Here is a 20,057-nt window from a genome sequence, read left to right on the forward strand (position 1 = left end):
CGGTGAGAAATGAATTTCTGTTGCTTTAGCCACCCAGTCTGTGAGACCTTGTCTTAGCAGCTCTAGCAAATTAATACACCTTTTTAACGTCAATTATAATTTGTTAGTTCAAAATGGTTTGTGTGTGATGTGGTGGTAGATGAAAACAACACACTCAGAAAGATATTTTTGTAAGCTAAACCCTCCAACTCATCTCTGCATGGTTCTTATACACATTGAAGCTTTTTGAAAATTACAGATTATTTGCCAACATATGAATATCTATGGATTTGAGATTATATGAATGTTATAAAATAAGTAGTAACTTTTTTACACAACATGGATTAATGCTTAAATGATGCAAATGTGATACTTCATGTTCTAGAAATAAGGCACTTTAATATCATAAGGAATAACAGCAATCATTTGCTCTCTGGAGTAAATTAACTTTATCCCTTAAACACCAAGCATTGATGCAAGTTTGCTAGCGCTCTGTAGTATACAAGTTCCTATTTCACTGTTTCTTTTTGACTAAAACTTAGTTATAGTCAATAAGAGTAGTAATTCAGTATTTCTAATTAATTTATAAGATTCCAAAAAAAAAAATTCCTTTGACAATGGTGTGAAGAGCCTTTATATTAGGTGTGTATATAAACATATGTGTAAGATATAAAGATATATGTATATTTATATATATACACATACATATATAAGCATAAAGTACATGAATTAGTTAATGCCTAGCTTAATATGATCATCTAAGTACCCAAAATACTTTTATCCTAAAATAGACAAGTATCCTAATTTTCAGCTAGAGCCAAATACAAACCACAACAGAACAAAATCCATAAAATAAAATAAACACGAGAATAAGGTCAGGTTAGGTATTAAATGTAAACTTTTGTCACCATTGTAAAGACAAAGTCCATTTACTTTATGTAAATTGTTTTTGCATTCAATTATAAAACCGATCAATATTCTTAATGTTCCTAAGGGTATCTGTTAGAAGACAAACGTATTGATTCAAAGAATAAAAGTGCCATTTTCTTTTCCAATGTATGTACTAACAAGATAGGTTATTTATATTATTTATTTGACTAATAAGTGTGTGTGTGTGTGTGTGTGTGTGTGTGTGTGTGTGTAAAGATATTTCCCAGGTAAACATTAATAGAATACACACACACACACAAAATAAATGTGCATTATTGTTTTACATATTTATTCTCCCTAACTAGAAGAAACAGATTAAGCTCTCTGTATTCAAAGATTCACCAGTGGGATGTGAGTAATCATTCATTTGATTATTTCATCCTTAAAATGTTGGCTGAACAACTTTCCTGTCAAAGTCTCTCACTAGGCAATTTGGGAAAATAAAACAAGATTTTATTTATGAAAGCTGCTGCATAGTAACTGTGAGCTGAATCAGATCAGGCTGTAAGAGCAAAGATCTAGCCTAACTGACACATAGAAATGTCAACACTGTCAGTGAAATAGCTGCATTACAAAGGCATGAATCAAGCTTCTAAGAGAGGAGAGGCTTCTTCCTGCCAGAAATAAAGACGACTTCAAGGAAACGGGGTAGGATTTTAATAAGTAGATTATGGAGCTGGTTATATAGCAACACAAGGAATTAGCAAAAGCTGAGATGGAAAGAAGGCAGAAAGGGTCCTGGAGAAATGTCATTGATCAGTCTGCCTAGAGTACAAGATTTGAGTAGGGTGGAGATAAGTATTTTTTTGGAAAGGGAAGCTTTGCTAGCCCACTCTTTTTTAACAGGGATGTCCTTCATCCGGCCCCTCATCCCACCCCACTGATATAAAGTAACTTACTAATGTGAGGAACAGAAAGAAGGAAGGATGGTGTGCTGCTGCATGTTACTAGACAATACCATGAACATGCCCAGTTTCTATTTGTATTCTACATGCCTTCTATTCATATAGATGCTCAAATACTTTTCCACTGGTTTAACAAAAAAGATGGAAGAGGAAGTATCTGAAATATATAGTACATGACAACTAACTGAAAAGATATTTACAGAGTTCAATGAGGACTGAATAGAATTTATGAGTTTGAAAGTAAGGCAGCTAGATATTTCAAGACATTTCTACTTCTTTTTTTATTTGAGAGAGAGAGCAAATGGGATAGAAGGGCAGAGGGAAAGAGGGGATCTTAAGCAGCCTCACAGAGCTCCATGTGGGGCTTGATTCCAGGATCTTGGGATCATGACCTGAGCTGAAATCAAGAGTTGGATGCTCAACTGACTGAGCCAGGCAGGCATCCCACAAGTACGAAGACATTTCTTGGTTATTGGTATTATTATATAAAACAAGCTTTAATATTGGAGAAATACATATTTTTAAGTCCTTAAAATAATTTTCTTTTCCCATTAGTACACTCTATGACCACAGCAAATTCTACAAATATTTTAAAGTTAAAAAGAGGCTCAACTCAAAATTTCCACTTCCTTAAATAATGGATGCTTGTGTCATTCCCAATGTTTACCTGGGAAATTTCTTTAGAATGATTGATAAATGTAAAATTTAGGAAGAAAAATGTATACCTTCTCTCCATCATATCTGTTCCACTGCTGCCTTTCTCATCTCTCTTAAGGTTCACGTGGACATAGTCCCCTCAAATAACTTTACATATTAACGATAGGTATATCTATGAGTAAATGAAATTTCCCAGGACGAGCATATTTCTGATAAGGCCAAGGTCACATAATCAATCTAAGTATGAGCCAACAAACTTTTTTTTTGCAAGAAAAACTGATTTTGTTGGTTATAGATAAAGACCCTTGTCAAATATCAAGCAGTTCCATGCCACTGATTCTGTGAGGAACTGGACTGTATGTAGAGGAGACTCTGGATAAATCCATCACTCACTCTAGAGAAAAAGATGCATTTCAAATCCTGGGGATGATGAATCTGTAGCACATTATTGGTATAAAAACAAAGACAGGTATTTTTCATTATTATCCTACCTAATATACTAACTGCCTCAGTGGTAGGGTAAGGAGGATAATAATGGCAATTTTGGTGTTTTATTTCTGTAAATTTGGGGCCATATAACATCTCTGGGACTTATTCAACTCAACCCACAGGATGTAAAGGCTTGGTTTGAATATACTATAAAGTTCCTTTCAGTCTCAATTTAGTTGACTTTATTTTTTTCTTCTGGTTAATTCCTGTTATCTGTTGAATTCTTTTGTGAGCACTTTGGGCTTCAATTTTATTATAATTTTCAACTTTGTATGTATTCTAATTAAGACTTAGGTAGAAAAATCTAGCATTAGCATTACAATTCTTCCTTGACATCTGACTAAACAAAGTGGGTTTTAAAATCTGTTTGTATAACATTTTATTCCTTGGAATTGAGATTGATTAGAAGGGCAATAATCAGTCCTAATATTGGGTTAAAAAGCTTATTTCAGTGTCTGTACCAAGTTACTCTGCACTTGAATGACCTACTTTACCTGAATTTTTTGTTTTTTGCATTTATCTGAGAGAGCGAGAGCGAGAGCGAGAGAGAGAGAGAGAGAGTGTGTGTGTATGTGTGTGTGTGTGTGGGTGGGTGGGTGGGTGAGGAGCAAGTGGGGGAGGGGCAGAGGGAGAGGGAGAAAGAATCTTAAGCAAGCTCCCCGCCCAGCTCCACCCCCATGCAGGACTCCAAATGAGATCATGACTGGAGATGAAATCAAGAGTCGGATGCTTAACCGACTAAGTCACCCAGGTACCCTTTGCATGTTGTTTGTAAGAGTCCAGTGTTTGACCCCATTTTTGTGGTTTGGATAGGAAGGAAGGTAACAAGTTAAAAGTTGCTTTTCAATTATATGGGAATTCTGACTTAGAGTAAAACAAGAAACACTGAAAACCAATTTTACATAATTCTTGCATCAGTTCTATATTTTCTTGTTTGGTTTTTACTCTCTTGGGAAGAAATAGAAGAAGTCTGTGTTTTCAAAGATTAACTTTTTTTTTTTTTTCTGAAATCACAATTAATCAGAGGATTGTAATCCTTCCCATATCTCTGTTTTATATGATTCGAAGGCTCATGCCTTTTTCCTTTATCTTCTTTTTCAAGTTTCACATTCTTTAAGGGTCTCTGAACATCATAAGAGGTTAAGATTGAATTTTATTTGTTGGTCTTTGTATTAAATGATGAATAGTTCAATATTAACTGATGCTCATTTCTAATCGTCTTCTAATAATCCTGACTAGCAAAGAAGAATACTGAAATGACAATGAGAAGTCCTCTATCTGATTCATGGACAAGTAATTTAAAATTCTTGGGACTCAGTTACCTTATTTGGAAAAATGTGTTTGCCATGCTCTGTTGAGTGAAAACTTGATTCTCAACAGAGCACTAATTCAGGGCTATGTGGGCGGATTCAAAGAGAATTTTGAAGAAAATAAGACTTGTCTGCAAGGCAACTGGTGCACACCTCCTCAGGAAGGTGGGTTGGTCATCTTCCTCATGAAGGAGCTGCCTTCATCAGTAAGCGGCACTAACCTCAGAGGATGAGGGTTCTGAAGGTTTAAGTAGAGCAATTACCCTGTACATGTTGTTCATTTGGTGTCCAGTGTAAATTCATATTCTTTTCCATCAGAACATAGGCTAAAACATTTTAGGTTCTCATCCTTTAATATATTATTGCCCAGCTTCTATCAAACCTTTACTTACAGAAATAACCCCTACAGATGATTAGGCATTAGAGACACTCTAAAGAGTAGAGTATGGGCTCTGGAAACACACTTCTTGTGTTCAAATCATGGCTCCAGCACTTGCTAGTTCTGTGAACTTCTGCACAACTCAACCTCTGTATGCTTTGGTTTCTCATTTGTGAAAAGAAAATAACATTAGCACCTGCCTCACAGGATTGTTGTGGGGATTAAATGAGGGATTAAACACTAAGTGCTTAGAACAGTATCTGGCACATGTAAGCACTCAATAACTATTAATCAAAATTTTTACCGTTATGGAGATGTTAAAACTGAGTTATTTCAGGTACAGAAATATTGTAAATTCCGTCCATGCGAGACATTTAATCATCACAGAGCTACATATCAGGGTTTTAGTAACTTAAGCCAAAGTATAAATTCACTGTTTTTTTCTTTAACGATACACCCTCAGATTTTTTTGAGTATTTATACATTAAAAAAATGAGATAAAAAATCTTTCATTTGCTATGAGTATTTAAGATGTTGTGTGTATTTTTACCCTTTGACTCAACTTTACTTCTGAGAAAAGTTTTCCTGTGTTGAAGAACTGCTGTGGGTATGTCTATTAAAAAATGATAATTATACAAAATGGTACTTGGTTTCTGACAGTTTTAACCTACAAAAACTGCAGTTTCATAGGTTCAATCTACTCTCATACCTTCATTTTTGCCTTGGCTCTCAGGAAAATTAGAACTAAACTTAAGGGTAAGACTGAAACATTTTTGGAGAAAAGTTGTATATACACAGTAATAAAATATTCTTTATACTCATGAAAGTTGTTAAAAGGATCAAGTAAGATAATGTACATGAAGGCATTTTATAATCTATAAACTAAAACTAAAAAATAAACTAAAAAATTTTTATAAACTAAAAAATTTGAATCCACGGGCTCAGGTCACTACACAAAATTTCTTCCTACAACTTTGTTACTTCTTAGACTCCTTCTGAACCATAAATCTCAACACTTAATGTCTTCAAATTCTTTCCATAATATTTAGGATAAGACTCGGAGGTAGTCCCTATTTAGTTCTCAAGCATCACACTGGCCCCATGTGCCTCCATCCTGAGACCCTTGCAGTTACCTAAGTCTGTCATCCTCTCACTTGTCTCCTTGTCTGATCACACTATGACCTTGGTCTGGAATGCTTATCCACTTGCCTGCTTGGATAATTTCTCCTTTTATCTTCAGATCCAGCTCAAGCATCCTCAGTTGAAATAACTGCCTCAGTTAAAACTCTTTAATCAAAATTACCTTTCACCTGAACTACTATCTTAGCTTCCCAATTAGTGTCTGTATTTATAGTTTGCCATTTCTCTAGTTCATCAATATTAGTCTAAATCACAGGTCCCATCACATCACCATGGTGCTGAAAAATACAGCTGTCCTTTGACTCCAAGATAAGGCCTAAAATCCTCAGCATGGAGTTGAAGACTCTTCAATATTACGTCCAGGATGATCTCATTAGGTACAAGAGAAAAGATACGATGGAAATGAGGGGAAAAACATTTTATAAACCTACCATTTTCTTTTAAGGGTACTTGGGATGAAGAATTTCCAGAACTATGCAAAGTCATTCCTGTGGCATAAATTAAATTATTAGACAGTTTATAAAGTGGTCAGATACTATACTAGTAATTTCTGATAAATTCATAAAAATCAATAAAACATTAAGGCAGAAACATGTTTTAAATTTACACTCAGAAAAATGTCTTCTGACATGGGCTTATTATTTTATGTCCAAATTAAGCATATCAGCTTGTTTTGCAGAATAAATTTAAACACAAGTGTATTGTTTCTGATAATGACATTTTGATATGTCAAATATGAAATGATGACACTGAAATGAGTTTTAAAAGCATTTGGTCAAATGTTAAAAGAAAATTCAGTAATCAGAATGAATAATCTTAATCAAAAAACAAATTCAGAAAAATATTTACTATTCTACATCTGATATGTGATGAATTTTTATGTAGAATTTTTATTTAGAATCTATAAGAGATCCCATTATATATGAATATACTTTGAAAAGTATTTTTGAAAGATTGAATTAGTGTCTTCTTAGGCTATTTTCAACATATTGAGTGACCTATAGGGTGAAATCTTGCCTTTAATCTAAAGTTTTTCACCAATTCAATTTAAATTGATGATAGTATCATCTCTGAAAGCTGTGGAAACCTACATCAATACAGTAATGTTACTTTCCGGAAATATCAACTGTCAACTATAGACTAGAGTTCTCTTTTGACTTCATTTACTCCACAGATCTTCAATCCAACTACAAATAAGAAAATATTTTTTAACTTTGTGTAATTAGGGTTAAATGGTCAAACTTTGGTCTAAGTAAGTTAACTAGTATTATTTGGTAAAACAGCAGAAGAGGGTGTCCTTGTTTCTCTTTTTTTTTGTCTCCCCAGCTGTTTCTTATTCTGAGTAGTCGTTCACACTTCTGTGCTTAAATATCTACTCCTCTGAAAGATTGCAGTGCATTTCCCTTTTAAGATGCCTAAAACAACAGGAAACCTGAACTATTTATAAGGTAGTATGCATTTATACACTTCTACATTTAAATAATTAATGTGACCCAGCTGGCTGGGAGAACTGGAAAAAAACTTAAATCAACTAAGAATTTCCACCTACCAACCATAGTATATTTCATAAAATTATCTGGTTTCAGAGACAATTCCATTCATGCTAAGCTGAAAGTACCCTAAAGAAACATTTCTTTAAAAAATATAGTATGAGTGGGGTCCACTTTCACAGGTTTGTAGGGGAGAATCCAAAGGGAGGCTATCCAAAACAAAGCCATGGTACCAGGCTGTGTGGGTTCTCTCAGCAAGACTGTCATGGTTTTTCTCTGCAACCAAGAGAAAGTGAAGTAACAGTCTGTGCCATGAAGTAATCACCTGTTAAATCAGTTTTTGATTTGACTTGGTGCATTTTTAGGCAGCCTAAAATTTCATATACATGAGCAGTTTTGGCAATTAGGACAAAGAAGCAAAGATATTATTTTGGTAGCTAACATTATTTCGTTCACTTCACTATGAGCATGAGGTACGGGAGAAAGAAGGTAAGCTTGTTTATGCTGACCTATAACATATGCTTGACCAGGGTCTTCAAAGGATGAGGAGTCTGATTCATGTTTCCTCCTTTCAGGACTTCTATTTAAACTTGCAACAGACTTTGAACTAAAGAGGGAAAAGGAAAGTAGGAGGGGGATGTGTCAATGTAAAAAGATATGGTGAAAATAATAAAACGTCAAAACAAAAACAAATGTATGAAATGTAGAATTTACAAAGACGTAGTTGGGTAATCATGTTCTTACTTATTAAGTTTTGTGAATCCTGCCAAAGATTCTGTATCAGATCTCGCCATCTGGTGTAATGGTTTTCCTACCAACTCCGCAATGGTTTGTGGTGGGGATTCCATGTTAACAATGACATTTTTCCGATGAGGATAGAGAGAGGCCTGACTGAGATCGTGGTATGATTTACTCATCCCTCTAGGCTTTTCCTCCCAGGAAGCTTTGTCACTCTTCTCTTTTGCACTGTTTTGCAATGGCTGGTAAAGCGACAGCTCTGAGCAGGATAACCTCTTCAGAATCTCAGCTTGAACGGACAGAGGTCGAAGGGCAAGTTTGTTCAGGGTGCTGCTGGCCAGACTGCCAGTGCTGATTGCTCGTCCCATATTAAATCCTCTAACGGACTCTGCTTGGAGGTTCAGGCTCCTAAACGAAGCTCTCTCTACAAGGAAATAGGAGGGCTTTACACGATGGAAACACCGAGTACCTTTATGAGAAGAGTTATTTCAATAAATAAAATACAGCATGCAGTTTTTTTTTAATTGTTTTGATTGCCAAGGTAAGCAGTGGCTTTCCAGTTGTGGCAATCAAGGATTTGAAAAAGGAGGCTAGAAGATCCTGGTTTTCAAACCATCTTTCCATCCCTGTAGCTCTTCCTACTCCATCTAACGAAACTTGTGCATCTAATACTGTCTGGGCTTTGGGCTTGCTGACTCCACATTCCCAATTTCGGGTTTCAGTTAAAAATGACAACAACATTTGGCATGGAAATGTTCAACCCTAGTAGTGTCTCTGCTAAAATATCAGCAAGCCAAGGATGGGGAGAGGGAGAGATGAAGCCTGGACGACTGACATAGTGAGATCATGCCTGAAAAAGAAGCTATGCATAGGAGAATTTTGCTCAGAGAAAAAGTTCTTGGTTATTAGATTTTTAAAAGCTTATGGCGGATTGTGGTGATAGTTGCACAAGTCTGTGAATATACTAAAAACTACTGAATTGTACACTTTAAGTGGGTGAACTATATAGGATGTGAATTATATATACCTCAATAAAATTTTACCACAAAGAAAAAAAAAAGCTTTTACAGAAAATTATTTTTTTGTTATTTCATTACTATGCCAATCTCACCTTCCCCACTTCGTTGATTTTTTGTGATTTAAGTGAGGCTCAGGGGGCATGGGAGAATCAGGTATTATTTGCCTTCTTTCTTTTTTGGTTTCTTTTTATTAACATGATGAAGGAGCTGGGGTTCTCTTTATGTTTAAATTCCTTTCACTCCGAAATACACATCTAAAGTCTTGCAGAGGCTAAATTTAGAGATACTTTATAACAAGTGCTTGGTTATTCTATTTTGTGAGAGCCAATGTCATGGCAGTACTTGACCATTTGAGGCTATTAATGAAAGAGCATTGTATCACAGAATTTTAGCATCAAAATTCTTTCATGTAAATAAAGGGCCAGGAGCACAAAATTTCACATGCTTCAGTTGTTCATGAACTAGTAATTCACATTACAATGCACCCTGTTTGGTGTCCCCATGGAAAATACCAACCCTGTGTTACACTCTATAAGGACTCTGGTTTGACCACTATGTAAAACAGCTACAACAACTTCCTTTAAAAAAACAATTGTCAAATGTTGCTAACTTAGATCTTTGGACTCTGTTTCATTTATCTTCTAATTCCTAGGAAGATTAATAATTAATATTTCACCTCAGGCCTAAACAGATAGGAAAACACTTAAGGTTTTTAATATGCATCAGAATGAAGTTTAGACAATCTCCTTGTTAACAGGAAAATTCACCGTTCTTTCTCTGACATAGGAGTGGACACCAAGTTAAAACATGAGAATAAAAATAAGATATTGGCTTAAAAATTCCCAGAATAAACTTTTTAGCTTAAAATAACAGTTTTATTAGAGCAAGTAATATTATTTATATCTATATCTATATCTATAATCTATATCTATATCTATTATTTTTGCTTTGAGAGCACACTGTAATCAAAGATACAAAACTGAGTCTTACACAGATTCAACTACCAGGAAATGCTTTTACACCCAACAGATTTCTTCACCCATAAGGAAAATGTACACCAAATTTTGGGAGAAATAGGGACAGTCTGTTTTGTAAACATATCAAAGCTTATGCTATTCAATTCCATTCATAGCCTACTCCTGGGTAGGACTTAAAATACTGTATATATTCATTGGATGGAAGCATAAACTATTCATTTATCTGGTCTGTCCTTAATCCCTTTCACCTAGAAAGGACTCCAATATGGACTTCCAGGATTGGAAAGGACATTGGAATGAGCCTACATCCTAATACTAATGTTTCAGATGTGAACTCAAAGGCTTGCTAGTTCCGCACTGATTCTGCAATCCACATTACCTCATCTCTGCTTGTGCTATTGTTTCAGTCCCTTGTACCCTTTTGTATTCCCTTACGCTGTCAACTTAACTGTATGCTCTTCTGGGGAGAGGGAGTTCATTTATTTTTGTTATCCCACAGCACCCAGCATGATATCTTACAAGTAGTTAAGTGCTCAATAAATGATTATTAATTTCATTCTATGTATGAAGTTGATTCTATTTGATGAAAACTCATCAAATAGAAATTAAGATACCAGGGTTCCAGCCTCGTTTGGCCTTTTTGAAGTTAGGTGAGACACTATGTTGTGAACCTGTTTCCTTGTCAGTAGAAGTTTGACTTAATGGCCTCTAAGGTTCTAGCACCAACATTCTATGATGCAAAAGAAGTAACATACATTTGTTAGCCCACCAGCCTCCTACAGATATTACCAGTTGTTTTCACTTGTTTAGTACTAATAGTTAAGTAGGCAGGTAGTTACTTTTAAGCCATTTTAAGCAAAAAATAATTCTTTTGAAGGTTTAACAAAATCTAGGATAAGATGTAGATAATACTGTTTTAAAGTGCTTTAACATAGGAGTTCAATGATACACAGCTGTTGTGTTCCTCGGTGCAAACCTGTGAGTTACACAGGGCATTCCTATTTCATGGATGAGGAAACTGAGACTCCAAGAAGTCAGTTCCTTTCATAAGGGGTCATTATACTGCTGCTATGATTACTGCTTCCATCAGTGGTAGTAGTGGTAAAACAATGTTGATGATGGTGATGATAACAATAATATTATTCAATACTTACTCTGTGTCAGGCACCTTTAAGGTGCTTACATGTATGAATTCATTTCATCTTTACAACAATCTCATGATGTAGGTATTACCATTATGATAATCACTTTACAGACAGGGAACTAAGGCAGAGAGTTTAAGTGCCTGCCCAAGGCTTCAGAGCTTGTAAGTAATGGAGTGAGGTTTGTATGCTGGTGGTCTGGCTCCACAGTTCATGCTCTTAACTCCTATACTATATTGTTTTTCAGTATAAGGAATGTGGAGGATGAAGGGCTAACTTTGTAGTTTTGTCTTCAGATTTTTTTCATTACAGCACATTATACCACATCTGTAATGGTGCAACCTTCAACTGTTCAATTTTCGTTTGTATTGAATAGAATATTAGTCCAGGTAGGAAAACTGATAGCTCTAACAAGTTTGATATTTCACTGCACTTGTAAAATATGTAAGAGCATACGATTTTTCTAGCAGAGCAAAGTAGGGAAAGAAAAGGAATAATTAGATTACATTACAGCAGTAATCACCATATTTTAGCATGCATAAAAATCATTACTGAGGAAAGCCTGTTAAAATGCAGATTCCAGAGACCCAACACCCAAATATGATGATTCACCAAGTTTCAGGTAGGTTTTTGGAATCTTCATTTTTAATAAGTATACAGCCCCTACCATCTTGGCTCTGAAAGGCTGAGAAACATCTATACATAGGATGCCATCACCCCAGTCTGATCCCATAGGGAACACACTTTTTGTAGGGTTTCAGGATATGAGAAAGTTTGGATACAGGATTTATAGGACTCTCTCTGCCGCACAAGGTCACCAGTGCCATTCCGTTAAATTTAAAAATCAAATTCTTCAGAATATTTCACAGAAAACTATAAGAATTTACTATGCACAACTAGGTTTTGTGTAACTTTAATCTGTACATGTGGTCTTACAGAGTAAGCTTTCAATATTTCATTTCTGACAGATATTTTTTTCATAGCTGAACTAGTTCCTTCTGATGGTTCCTTTTCAAAAGGAACTGAAACCACTCTCCTGAGCATTTACACTGTGTATGGTGGTTATTGACCTCAGTCTCTGAAGAAGGACACACTCAAGTAAAACTAACACGTGGGAAATCTGCCACCCTTAACTGTTATGGTATGTCACTTCACTGTCTTGGGTGCATACTCCCCCTGCTCCCTGCCCTGTTTCCCAGGTTTTTTCCCTCACCTGGAAAGCCCTGCCATTTACCTTTAACCTACTTATTTTTGTCCTTCAAATTCCAGTTCCATTGCCACCACTGGAGTATTCTGGCCTCTGACCTCCCTCTGTTCTTACAGTGTAGATCATGTAGTCTGTATGATGTAACCTGTTATTAAAACCTTGACCCTCTATTGTGTACTATTGTTTTGTGTATGTTGGTCTTACCTTCCCAAATAGCACGTAACTTTACTATGGGTAGCGACTGTGACCCAAATGTAATACTTACATCAGTTAGCCTAATGATAAGCACAAAATAAACATTTCAACAGGTACTACCTGACAGTTTTGGGTCACTGTTTTCAAAATGAACATGAAGTTGAAATCTTGGCTTCATCTGTGGCACCTTTATAAACTTGACTTAGTCTAACTTTCATCCTCAACATGGAAATTCTTTTAAAATCTGTGGCAAAAATCAAGCACATATCCTGATCATCTGACCCAATTTGCTTGTCCTTACCCATATCTTGGGCGTCTTGGTTGCTCTGTCTCGCTCGCATCTGCAGCTGGAACTTGTGCTGGGAAGAGCACAAATGCAGCAGGTACTGGCACACCTTACTGTTGTCTGTCTGGAAGGCATGTTTTATTCCATCTGATGTGTTCTGCAAGGTGATTTTCTTTTTCTGCAATGTAATCAGGGGTATTAATAATTAGGATGTTTTCCTATCACCTTATGACTAAATTCTGTAAACAGCAATTAATAAGTAGAGATATTATTTTTATTTCCCACGAGGCAGGAGTATTCCTTGACCTGCCTCTAACATAAATATGGAAAAATATAACCCTGTTATTATTACAGATTCAGGAAATAAATGAAATTAATATTATTTGTCACTTTCAGAAATTGTAGCCTAGATCAGACAGTGTCCGGCTATTGGCAAGGGAAAAATTACCCTTAATGAGATTATTAACATTTTGAGTTTACTACAATGTTGACAAATACCAAAGCTGTTTGAAAAAGACGTCACGGAAATATGTTCTTCTTGGGTAAGAAAATGAAGTTCGGCAAAAATTGATTTATTAATATATAAGAGCTGTGATTCTACCAAGAAGAATCTTGGTGGCCTGTAGGCTGGGATGGAAATTGGGAGAAGCTAACATGTGGGAATGGAGAGGCACTGGGTAACATGGCTGCTGGGATGAGAGATAAAATAAATCGATATTTAGAGTTAGAGTGATTCTTGCATTCAAATTCAGGGGAAACAGGAGAACCACCAATTAGTGTTATCTCTCATATATTTCTTGAAAAATGATGTCTCCTGCTTAACAGGCATCTGAAATGTTGCAACCTCTGTGGTGAGGCTTGCAGGTGATCCGTATATCTTAAAAGATTAACATTCAGCATGCCAGGGATCTAAGAATAATGTCTCTGGAGAATTGCTTATGTCCAGTTAGACTCTACTCTAGCTCTTGGTTGCTTCTACTGTGCAAATTATTTTCCCTATTCATGTCCCTTGTCTTCAAATGGAGAAGCAGGCATGGGAAAGTCAAATTTGGTAAGGCTAACAAATGACACAATAACAGAGTATTACTCAAACTTCAATCATGCAGGTGGCTTCTTCATAATTTCTGGTCTTGTTTATTCATAAATTTTAAAATTGACTTTGCTTATTTACATAAATTCATTTAAGCTTTGTATCACAGCTATAAATAGAAAACTAGTACCACTTGCCATAAATAGAGTCCAGCTATTAAAAATATGTAATCAATGCAATAAGAACAAAATGAGATCATTAAATTCTAGCTGGATGTGTTGCCAATGAAATCTCTGGGACCCTGTTCTCTCTTTGCTAAAAAAAGGAAATCAGGGAGTATTAAAGGGTAGTTAAAGACACAGTAGCACCAAATTAGTATCTTGACTATCAGTGATACACCTAGTAACTATTCAAATAGTAACAGGTTTCAAACAAATCATAAAAATAATTGATTCTAAGTGTTTACTGATAGACTGGACAAGAAATGTGCCCCAGGGAATTCAATTGTGAGAGATGAGAAGGGCAAAGGGTGACTTTTCCAGCTCCCCAGAGGCTAGTGGGGAAAAAAAAGGAGGGTTAAAAAGAGAGCTCTGTGTTGGAGAAGGAACTTTAGGATAAACAAGTTTTGCTAAACACAAGGATCAGTCTGCTTGGGAATGTGGTCTATTCTCCATTACTGGAGATCTTTAAATATGAGCTAATCACAGCCAGTTCTATATATAGCGGGGCTGGTGTGATAGCTTGGCAAACAACAGAGAGCTATATGCTAGACAATTTATTTGATTTGTTGCCTTTTCTAAACTGGTCAAAATTAGATTTGTATTTAATTAATCTAAGGTTTCCTCCAGATATTTGTGCTGCCAGCATTTCCATTGGGGAATGTACATTATACCCTGGTAATTTCCTGGTCTTGACTATCTTGGGAACATGAGAATGTCTGGGCTTTCCTGAGAGAACACATTATTATCTGGTAATCTTAGTGTATCTCAGAGTTTCACAGAAAACCAACCAGCTAACCATCAAGTCTAGAACTGATTTCAAAAGGTCTCTAGGTTGAAGATTAACCAGAGTGAGTTGGGACTTTGAGACTGGTATCCTTATAACCCTTGTACTAGTGAGACCCTATTTCATCCCAAGTATGAATTCGAGATGTCAGTGGACCCGGAATACCATTAGGAAAACAAATACCTCAACATAATTTTTGATTCATCTCTGGGGCTTCCCAATTGCATTTCAATGTTCAGATACTCCACAACAATTTCCAAAATCAAAATATGCCTTTACAGCTCACTATCTTTCATAAACATGATATTCTAAAAGTGTTATCATCACAGGAAGTATACACTAAAACTTAAATTTGCAGAAAGTCCTGGGACATTAAAAAAAAAAAAAGTCCTTTAGTTCATAAAATCCAATACATTTCTGGACTGCTAAGGTTCAAAAACAGTTGTTGTGATGGACCCAACATTGAGCTAGATAAAATTTACTAGGGTTAAAGTAATTATTTATTTTAAATATATTAGAGGAGCTTCTCCATGTGAGAAGTTAGTATGCTAGAATAAGTTCTGAATTAACAGAAAAGTCAACTTGGTTGTAATTTAACTAAAGTTAACTGAGCATGTAACCAGCTAGGAATGTATACTATTCTTTTAAAAATTACTTCCTGAGAAAACTAAAACCAAATAAAATCCTAATAATACTTCCTACAATTAAGAAAGGAGAGTAAATAGTATTAAAATGTATTAGCCCTACTGGATAGAAGGATGTAGAGTTTACTTAAGGAAAATCAACTAATATGTTACATTTGAAATTGACAACACCTATTTTAAAATATAATGAAAAGGGGTTAAAATGGACATACGGAAAAAGAAATCTTCTTGGTTTCCCTCCATGGAAAGCGAAGGACCAATGTGCGAACTCCATTGTGAACCTCAAACACAAGGACACCTTTAGAACAGACTCCAAGCAATATTCCAGTTTGTGACTTTTTCTCAGGGTGCACTCGATGAAAATGAACTCCATATTCTGTCAGCCTTTGACAGACCTGTGGGAACAATACCATACCATAGCAATGCACCTTAGTAAATGGTGGCATACAGATACAGAAGTTGTACCATCCTAGTTTAACATGGAAAGAACAGTTTTTTTCAACAAATGTGCTGAATCAAATAGATATTCACATGCAAGAAAATGAATCTTGACCCTTACTACACCCAGTATATGAAAATTAACCCCAAATGGATCACAGACCTAAATATAGCAGCTAAAGCTGTAAAGCTTAGAAAATCTTTGTGGGTGTGGGTTTGACAAAGATATCTTTAATGGGACATAAAAAACATGAATCTTAGAAGGAAGAATTGGTAAACTGAAAATTTTACTCTTCAAAAGTCAATGATAAAATATAAAGGCAAGCCACCGACTAGGAGATATATATATAAAGCAACTGCATCCAGAACATATTAAAAAAAACAGGTACTTCTCAGCGATAAGGAGACACTTAACCAGATACAAAAAGGGGCAAAATATTTTATTAGACACTTCAACAAAAAAGATATATGAATGGCAAATAATGAAAAGATGCTCAACATGAAAGTAATTAGGGAAATATAAATTAAAACCACAATGATATACCATTACTTACCTATTTCAATAGTTAAAGTGTAAAGGACTGAACATACCAAGAATTTTGAGGATGCGGAACAACTAGAAATTTCACACACGGCTGGTAATACATGAAGTTGGACAACCACCTTAGAACATTTGACACTTTCTTATAAAGTTAAACATACACTTACCATAGATCCCAGCAACCCTACTACTAGGTGGTTACTCAGAAGAAATATAAACCATATGTTCACATAAAAATGTGTATTTGAAAGTTTATAGCAGCTCTATATCCATCAACTGATGAAAGTGTAGTACAAAGGAAAACTACCCAGCAATAAAAAAAAAAAAAAAAGGAAAGAAAGAAAAGAAAAAAAACCTTACTGATACACACCATACTATGGATGAATCTCAGAAGTATTATTCTAAGTGAGAAGAGCCAGATACAGAAGACTACATAATATATAATTCTTTATATGAAATTCTAGACAAGAAAAAACTATGGTGATAGAAAGCAGATCAGTAGTTGCCAAGGGCTGCAGTGGGGGTGGGGGAAGTGGACTGACTGTAAAGGGACATGAAGACACTTTTTGGTATTGGAAATGTGTTATATCAGGGGTGGGTAAAACCTTTTCTTTGAAGGGCCAGATATGGGGCACCTGCCTGGCTCAGTCCAAAGAGCATATCATATGATTCTTGATCTCAGGGGTGTGAGTTCAACCCCATCCTGAGTGTAGAGATTACTTAAATAAATAATTAAAAAAAATATAAAGGGCCAGATAGTAAATACTTTAGGCTTTTGGGGGAGGTGTCATACGATTTCTGCTGTAACTACTCAACTCTGCTGTTGTAGTGCGAAAGCAGATAGGCAATATGGAAACAAATGAGCATGGCCAAGTTCTGATAAAACTTTATTTACAAAATAAGCAAGCCACAGTTTGCTAATCCTTGTTCTTCATCATGATTATACAGATGGTGGTATATATATATTTCTTAAACTATATATATTTCTCAAAATTTACTGAACACTCAAAAGTTATAAATTTTATTGTATGTCAATTATGCCTCAATAAAGCATATTTGCAGAAAGATAAAAGTTTTTCAAAGGTAATGCAATATATAGCAGAAGTGTAACTTTAGAAAGGTGTATTAATGAGATTTAAAAAACCTCAGGTTAGAAGAAAGATGCTGAAGTTACAGAGAACAGAGTAACAGAATACATTATTAGGAGTAGGGCAACCTACTGATGCATTATGCACACTACTTACACAGAGAAAGCTAATGCTCCGAAAGGTTAAACAGATTGTCCAAGTTCACACAGCTGGTTGAAACAAGAACTCAAGTGCAAGACTCTCTGACTAGAAATTCCCATACAAATTCTTACCACTGTGCTAATCTGCTTTCTACCTTTGCTAATAAAAAATGACAGAATTTGATATTTATGTCCTACAAGTATAAAAATGTAATGACCAAGGGAAAATATAACTATGTAATTTAATGCCTTTAAATGTTGACTCAAACAAAACAAACCACCTTGTCTTTCATACCATAAACTCTAGATTAAAGCTGGTGTAAGTCTGTGAGTGAAATCCTTTCATAGACACTTCTAGGGCTGGGAAACTTGGCTCCCTCCAATAAGGAGCAGCAAATGGAAGGAATACTGTTACACGCTAGGGAGGTGAACCAGGAGAATGTTCTGAAAGTTTCTCTTTTCAACAGAATACTATACTTGCTATTCTTATTGGAAGTTAACATAGTACTATCTTTCCTGATCACAAACGCACTATTTGTCTGAGGTCTCAAAGAAAGCTGGTGGCAGAACTAGAATCATAAGTCAGTTTTTTTCTGGCCCCCCTCCATTATGTGAATTATTAGATGTTAGTTGAAAGACCATTTTTAGAAGACATAATTGAGTTTTAAGCCTTTTAAGAAAAAAAAAGCCAGTAATTCTAGAATCAATATGAACAAGAATCCTATATCCAGTCAGTCACAAAATTCAGTTGTTACTTTATAATGCTTCTTGATATGTTTATAATGTGTTTTGAGTATGGAATGGAATAAAAGCAAAGAATCCATAGCCAGATAGATATGGGTTCAAATCACTGTTTCACCCTACATACCAGCCATCGACTTGGGAACATTACATTTCCTCTTTGTGCTTCAGTTCTCTCTTTTACAAGACAACTAAAATATCATGGTTTTAGTCAGGAATAAGTGACATGAGATAATGAATAGTATCCAGCTATTGGCAAATGAGCTTTTAGATATATGCCCTCCAATATTTCTTGCTTACTTTGAAAAAGATACAAAGTTTATCATTTGTAATCTTACATACTTACCTTTAAAAATTCTAACTCTGTCTCTTTTTCAGAAGCTCCCACATAGGTATTATGTAATTTGGGTAACTCTTCTTTAACATAGGATAAATCAAGTTTCTCCATCACTCTGGGAGGCAAATAATGTTCTAGTCTAAAATAAGACACACCATGAACCTGGAAAAGAAAATTAAAAAAAAATTTTTTTGTAACATTTATTTATTATAGAGAGATAGAGAGAGACAGAGACACAGAGCATGAGCAGGGGAGGGGTAGAGAGAGGGGGAGACACAGAATCTGAAGCAGGCTCTAGGCTCTAAGCTTTCAGCACAGAGCCCGATGCGGGGCTCAAACTCACAAACTGTGAGATCATGACCTGAGCCGAAGTTGGTCACCTAACCAACTGAACCACCCAGGTGCCCCAAGAGAATGTTTTTATAAGCAATTCTGTTTCCCTTCTTTGTCCTATCTTAAAGTTCTTGCCTAAACTGAGAGGTAAGACACCAAAAAAAAAAAAAAATTTTTTTTTTTGTTTATTTATATTTTGAGAGAGAGTGAGAAAGAGAGAGAGCAGGGAGGTGCAGAGAGTCAGAGATTGAATCTGAAGCTGGTTCTAGGCTCCGAGCTGTCAGCACAGAGCCCAACATGGAGCTCAAACTTGTGATCTGTGAGATCATGACCTGAGCCGAAGTCAGACGCCCAAAGGATGGAGCCACCCAGGCGTCCTGAGGTAAGACACTTTTATTTAGACTTCTCCCTGAGGAGTTTTAGAGGGAATGCATCACTCTTTGTCTTTCATTTTGAGGTAAAATGATTGAACTGATTAGCAAGCTTAAGGAGACAGACAACAAGGGGCAAATGTTACTACAGTCAGGGTTAATGTTATGAAGGATGCTACTTGAGTGGCAGACTCTTGCCCTTGCTTCCTCTGAGATCCACTTTTTTCTGGAATAATTGGCTGTGAACATCTGTTCTCTGCACTGTGAGCTCTGTCAGGTTCTCAGGCTATCGCTGCATGGATCCATGTGGAAGGCAGAAGACCCCTTAGATCTAGATTAGGCTGGTAACCCTGTGCCTAGTATCTATTAATTAGAAATTGGGAGAAGATATCCTGAAACTTGAAACAGGAAATTTTACATAGGAGGAAAAAAAAAAAAAAAAAAAAAAAAAAGGAAAGCTACAATGTGTGATTTTTTAAAAAAAATTTTTATGTTTATTTTTGAGAGAGAGAGACAGAGTGTGAGCAGGGGAGGGGCAGAGAGAGA

The 20,057-nt window shown here is 35.7% G+C and overlaps 1 protein-coding gene across 8 annotated transcripts in view; it reads right to left on the reverse strand.

Annotated features, from left to right (window-relative positions):
- PTPN13 (protein tyrosine phosphatase non-receptor type 13) overlaps positions 1-20,057 on the reverse strand; it is a 186,119-nt gene that overhangs the window by 67,512 nt on the left and 98,550 nt on the right. For 6 of the 8 annotated variants that reach the window (XM_032592941.1, XM_032592944.1, XM_032592943.1 and 3 more), the window contains 6 exons: positions 18,817-18,969; positions 15,735-15,917; positions 12,859-13,021; positions 8,024-8,441; positions 7,789-7,886; positions 6,221-6,277 (listed from right to left, as the gene is read on the reverse strand). In XM_032592941.1, coding sequence (XP_032448832.1) covers positions 6,221-6,277; positions 7,789-7,886; positions 8,024-8,441; positions 12,859-13,021; positions 15,735-15,917; positions 18,817-18,969 — 1,072 coding nt within the window. The remainder of the gene's footprint in view (positions 1-6,220; positions 6,278-7,788; positions 7,887-8,023; positions 8,442-12,858; positions 13,022-15,734; positions 15,918-18,816; positions 18,970-20,057) is intronic. The other 2 variants (XM_032592946.1, XM_032592945.1) reach the window with 1 other exon arrangement.

This window comes from Lynx canadensis, chromosome B1, assembly GCF_007474595.2.
Source record: "Lynx canadensis isolate LIC74 chromosome B1, mLynCan4.pri.v2, whole genome shotgun sequence".
Classification (NCBI taxonomy): Eukaryota; Metazoa; Chordata; class Mammalia; order Carnivora; family Felidae; genus Lynx; species Lynx canadensis.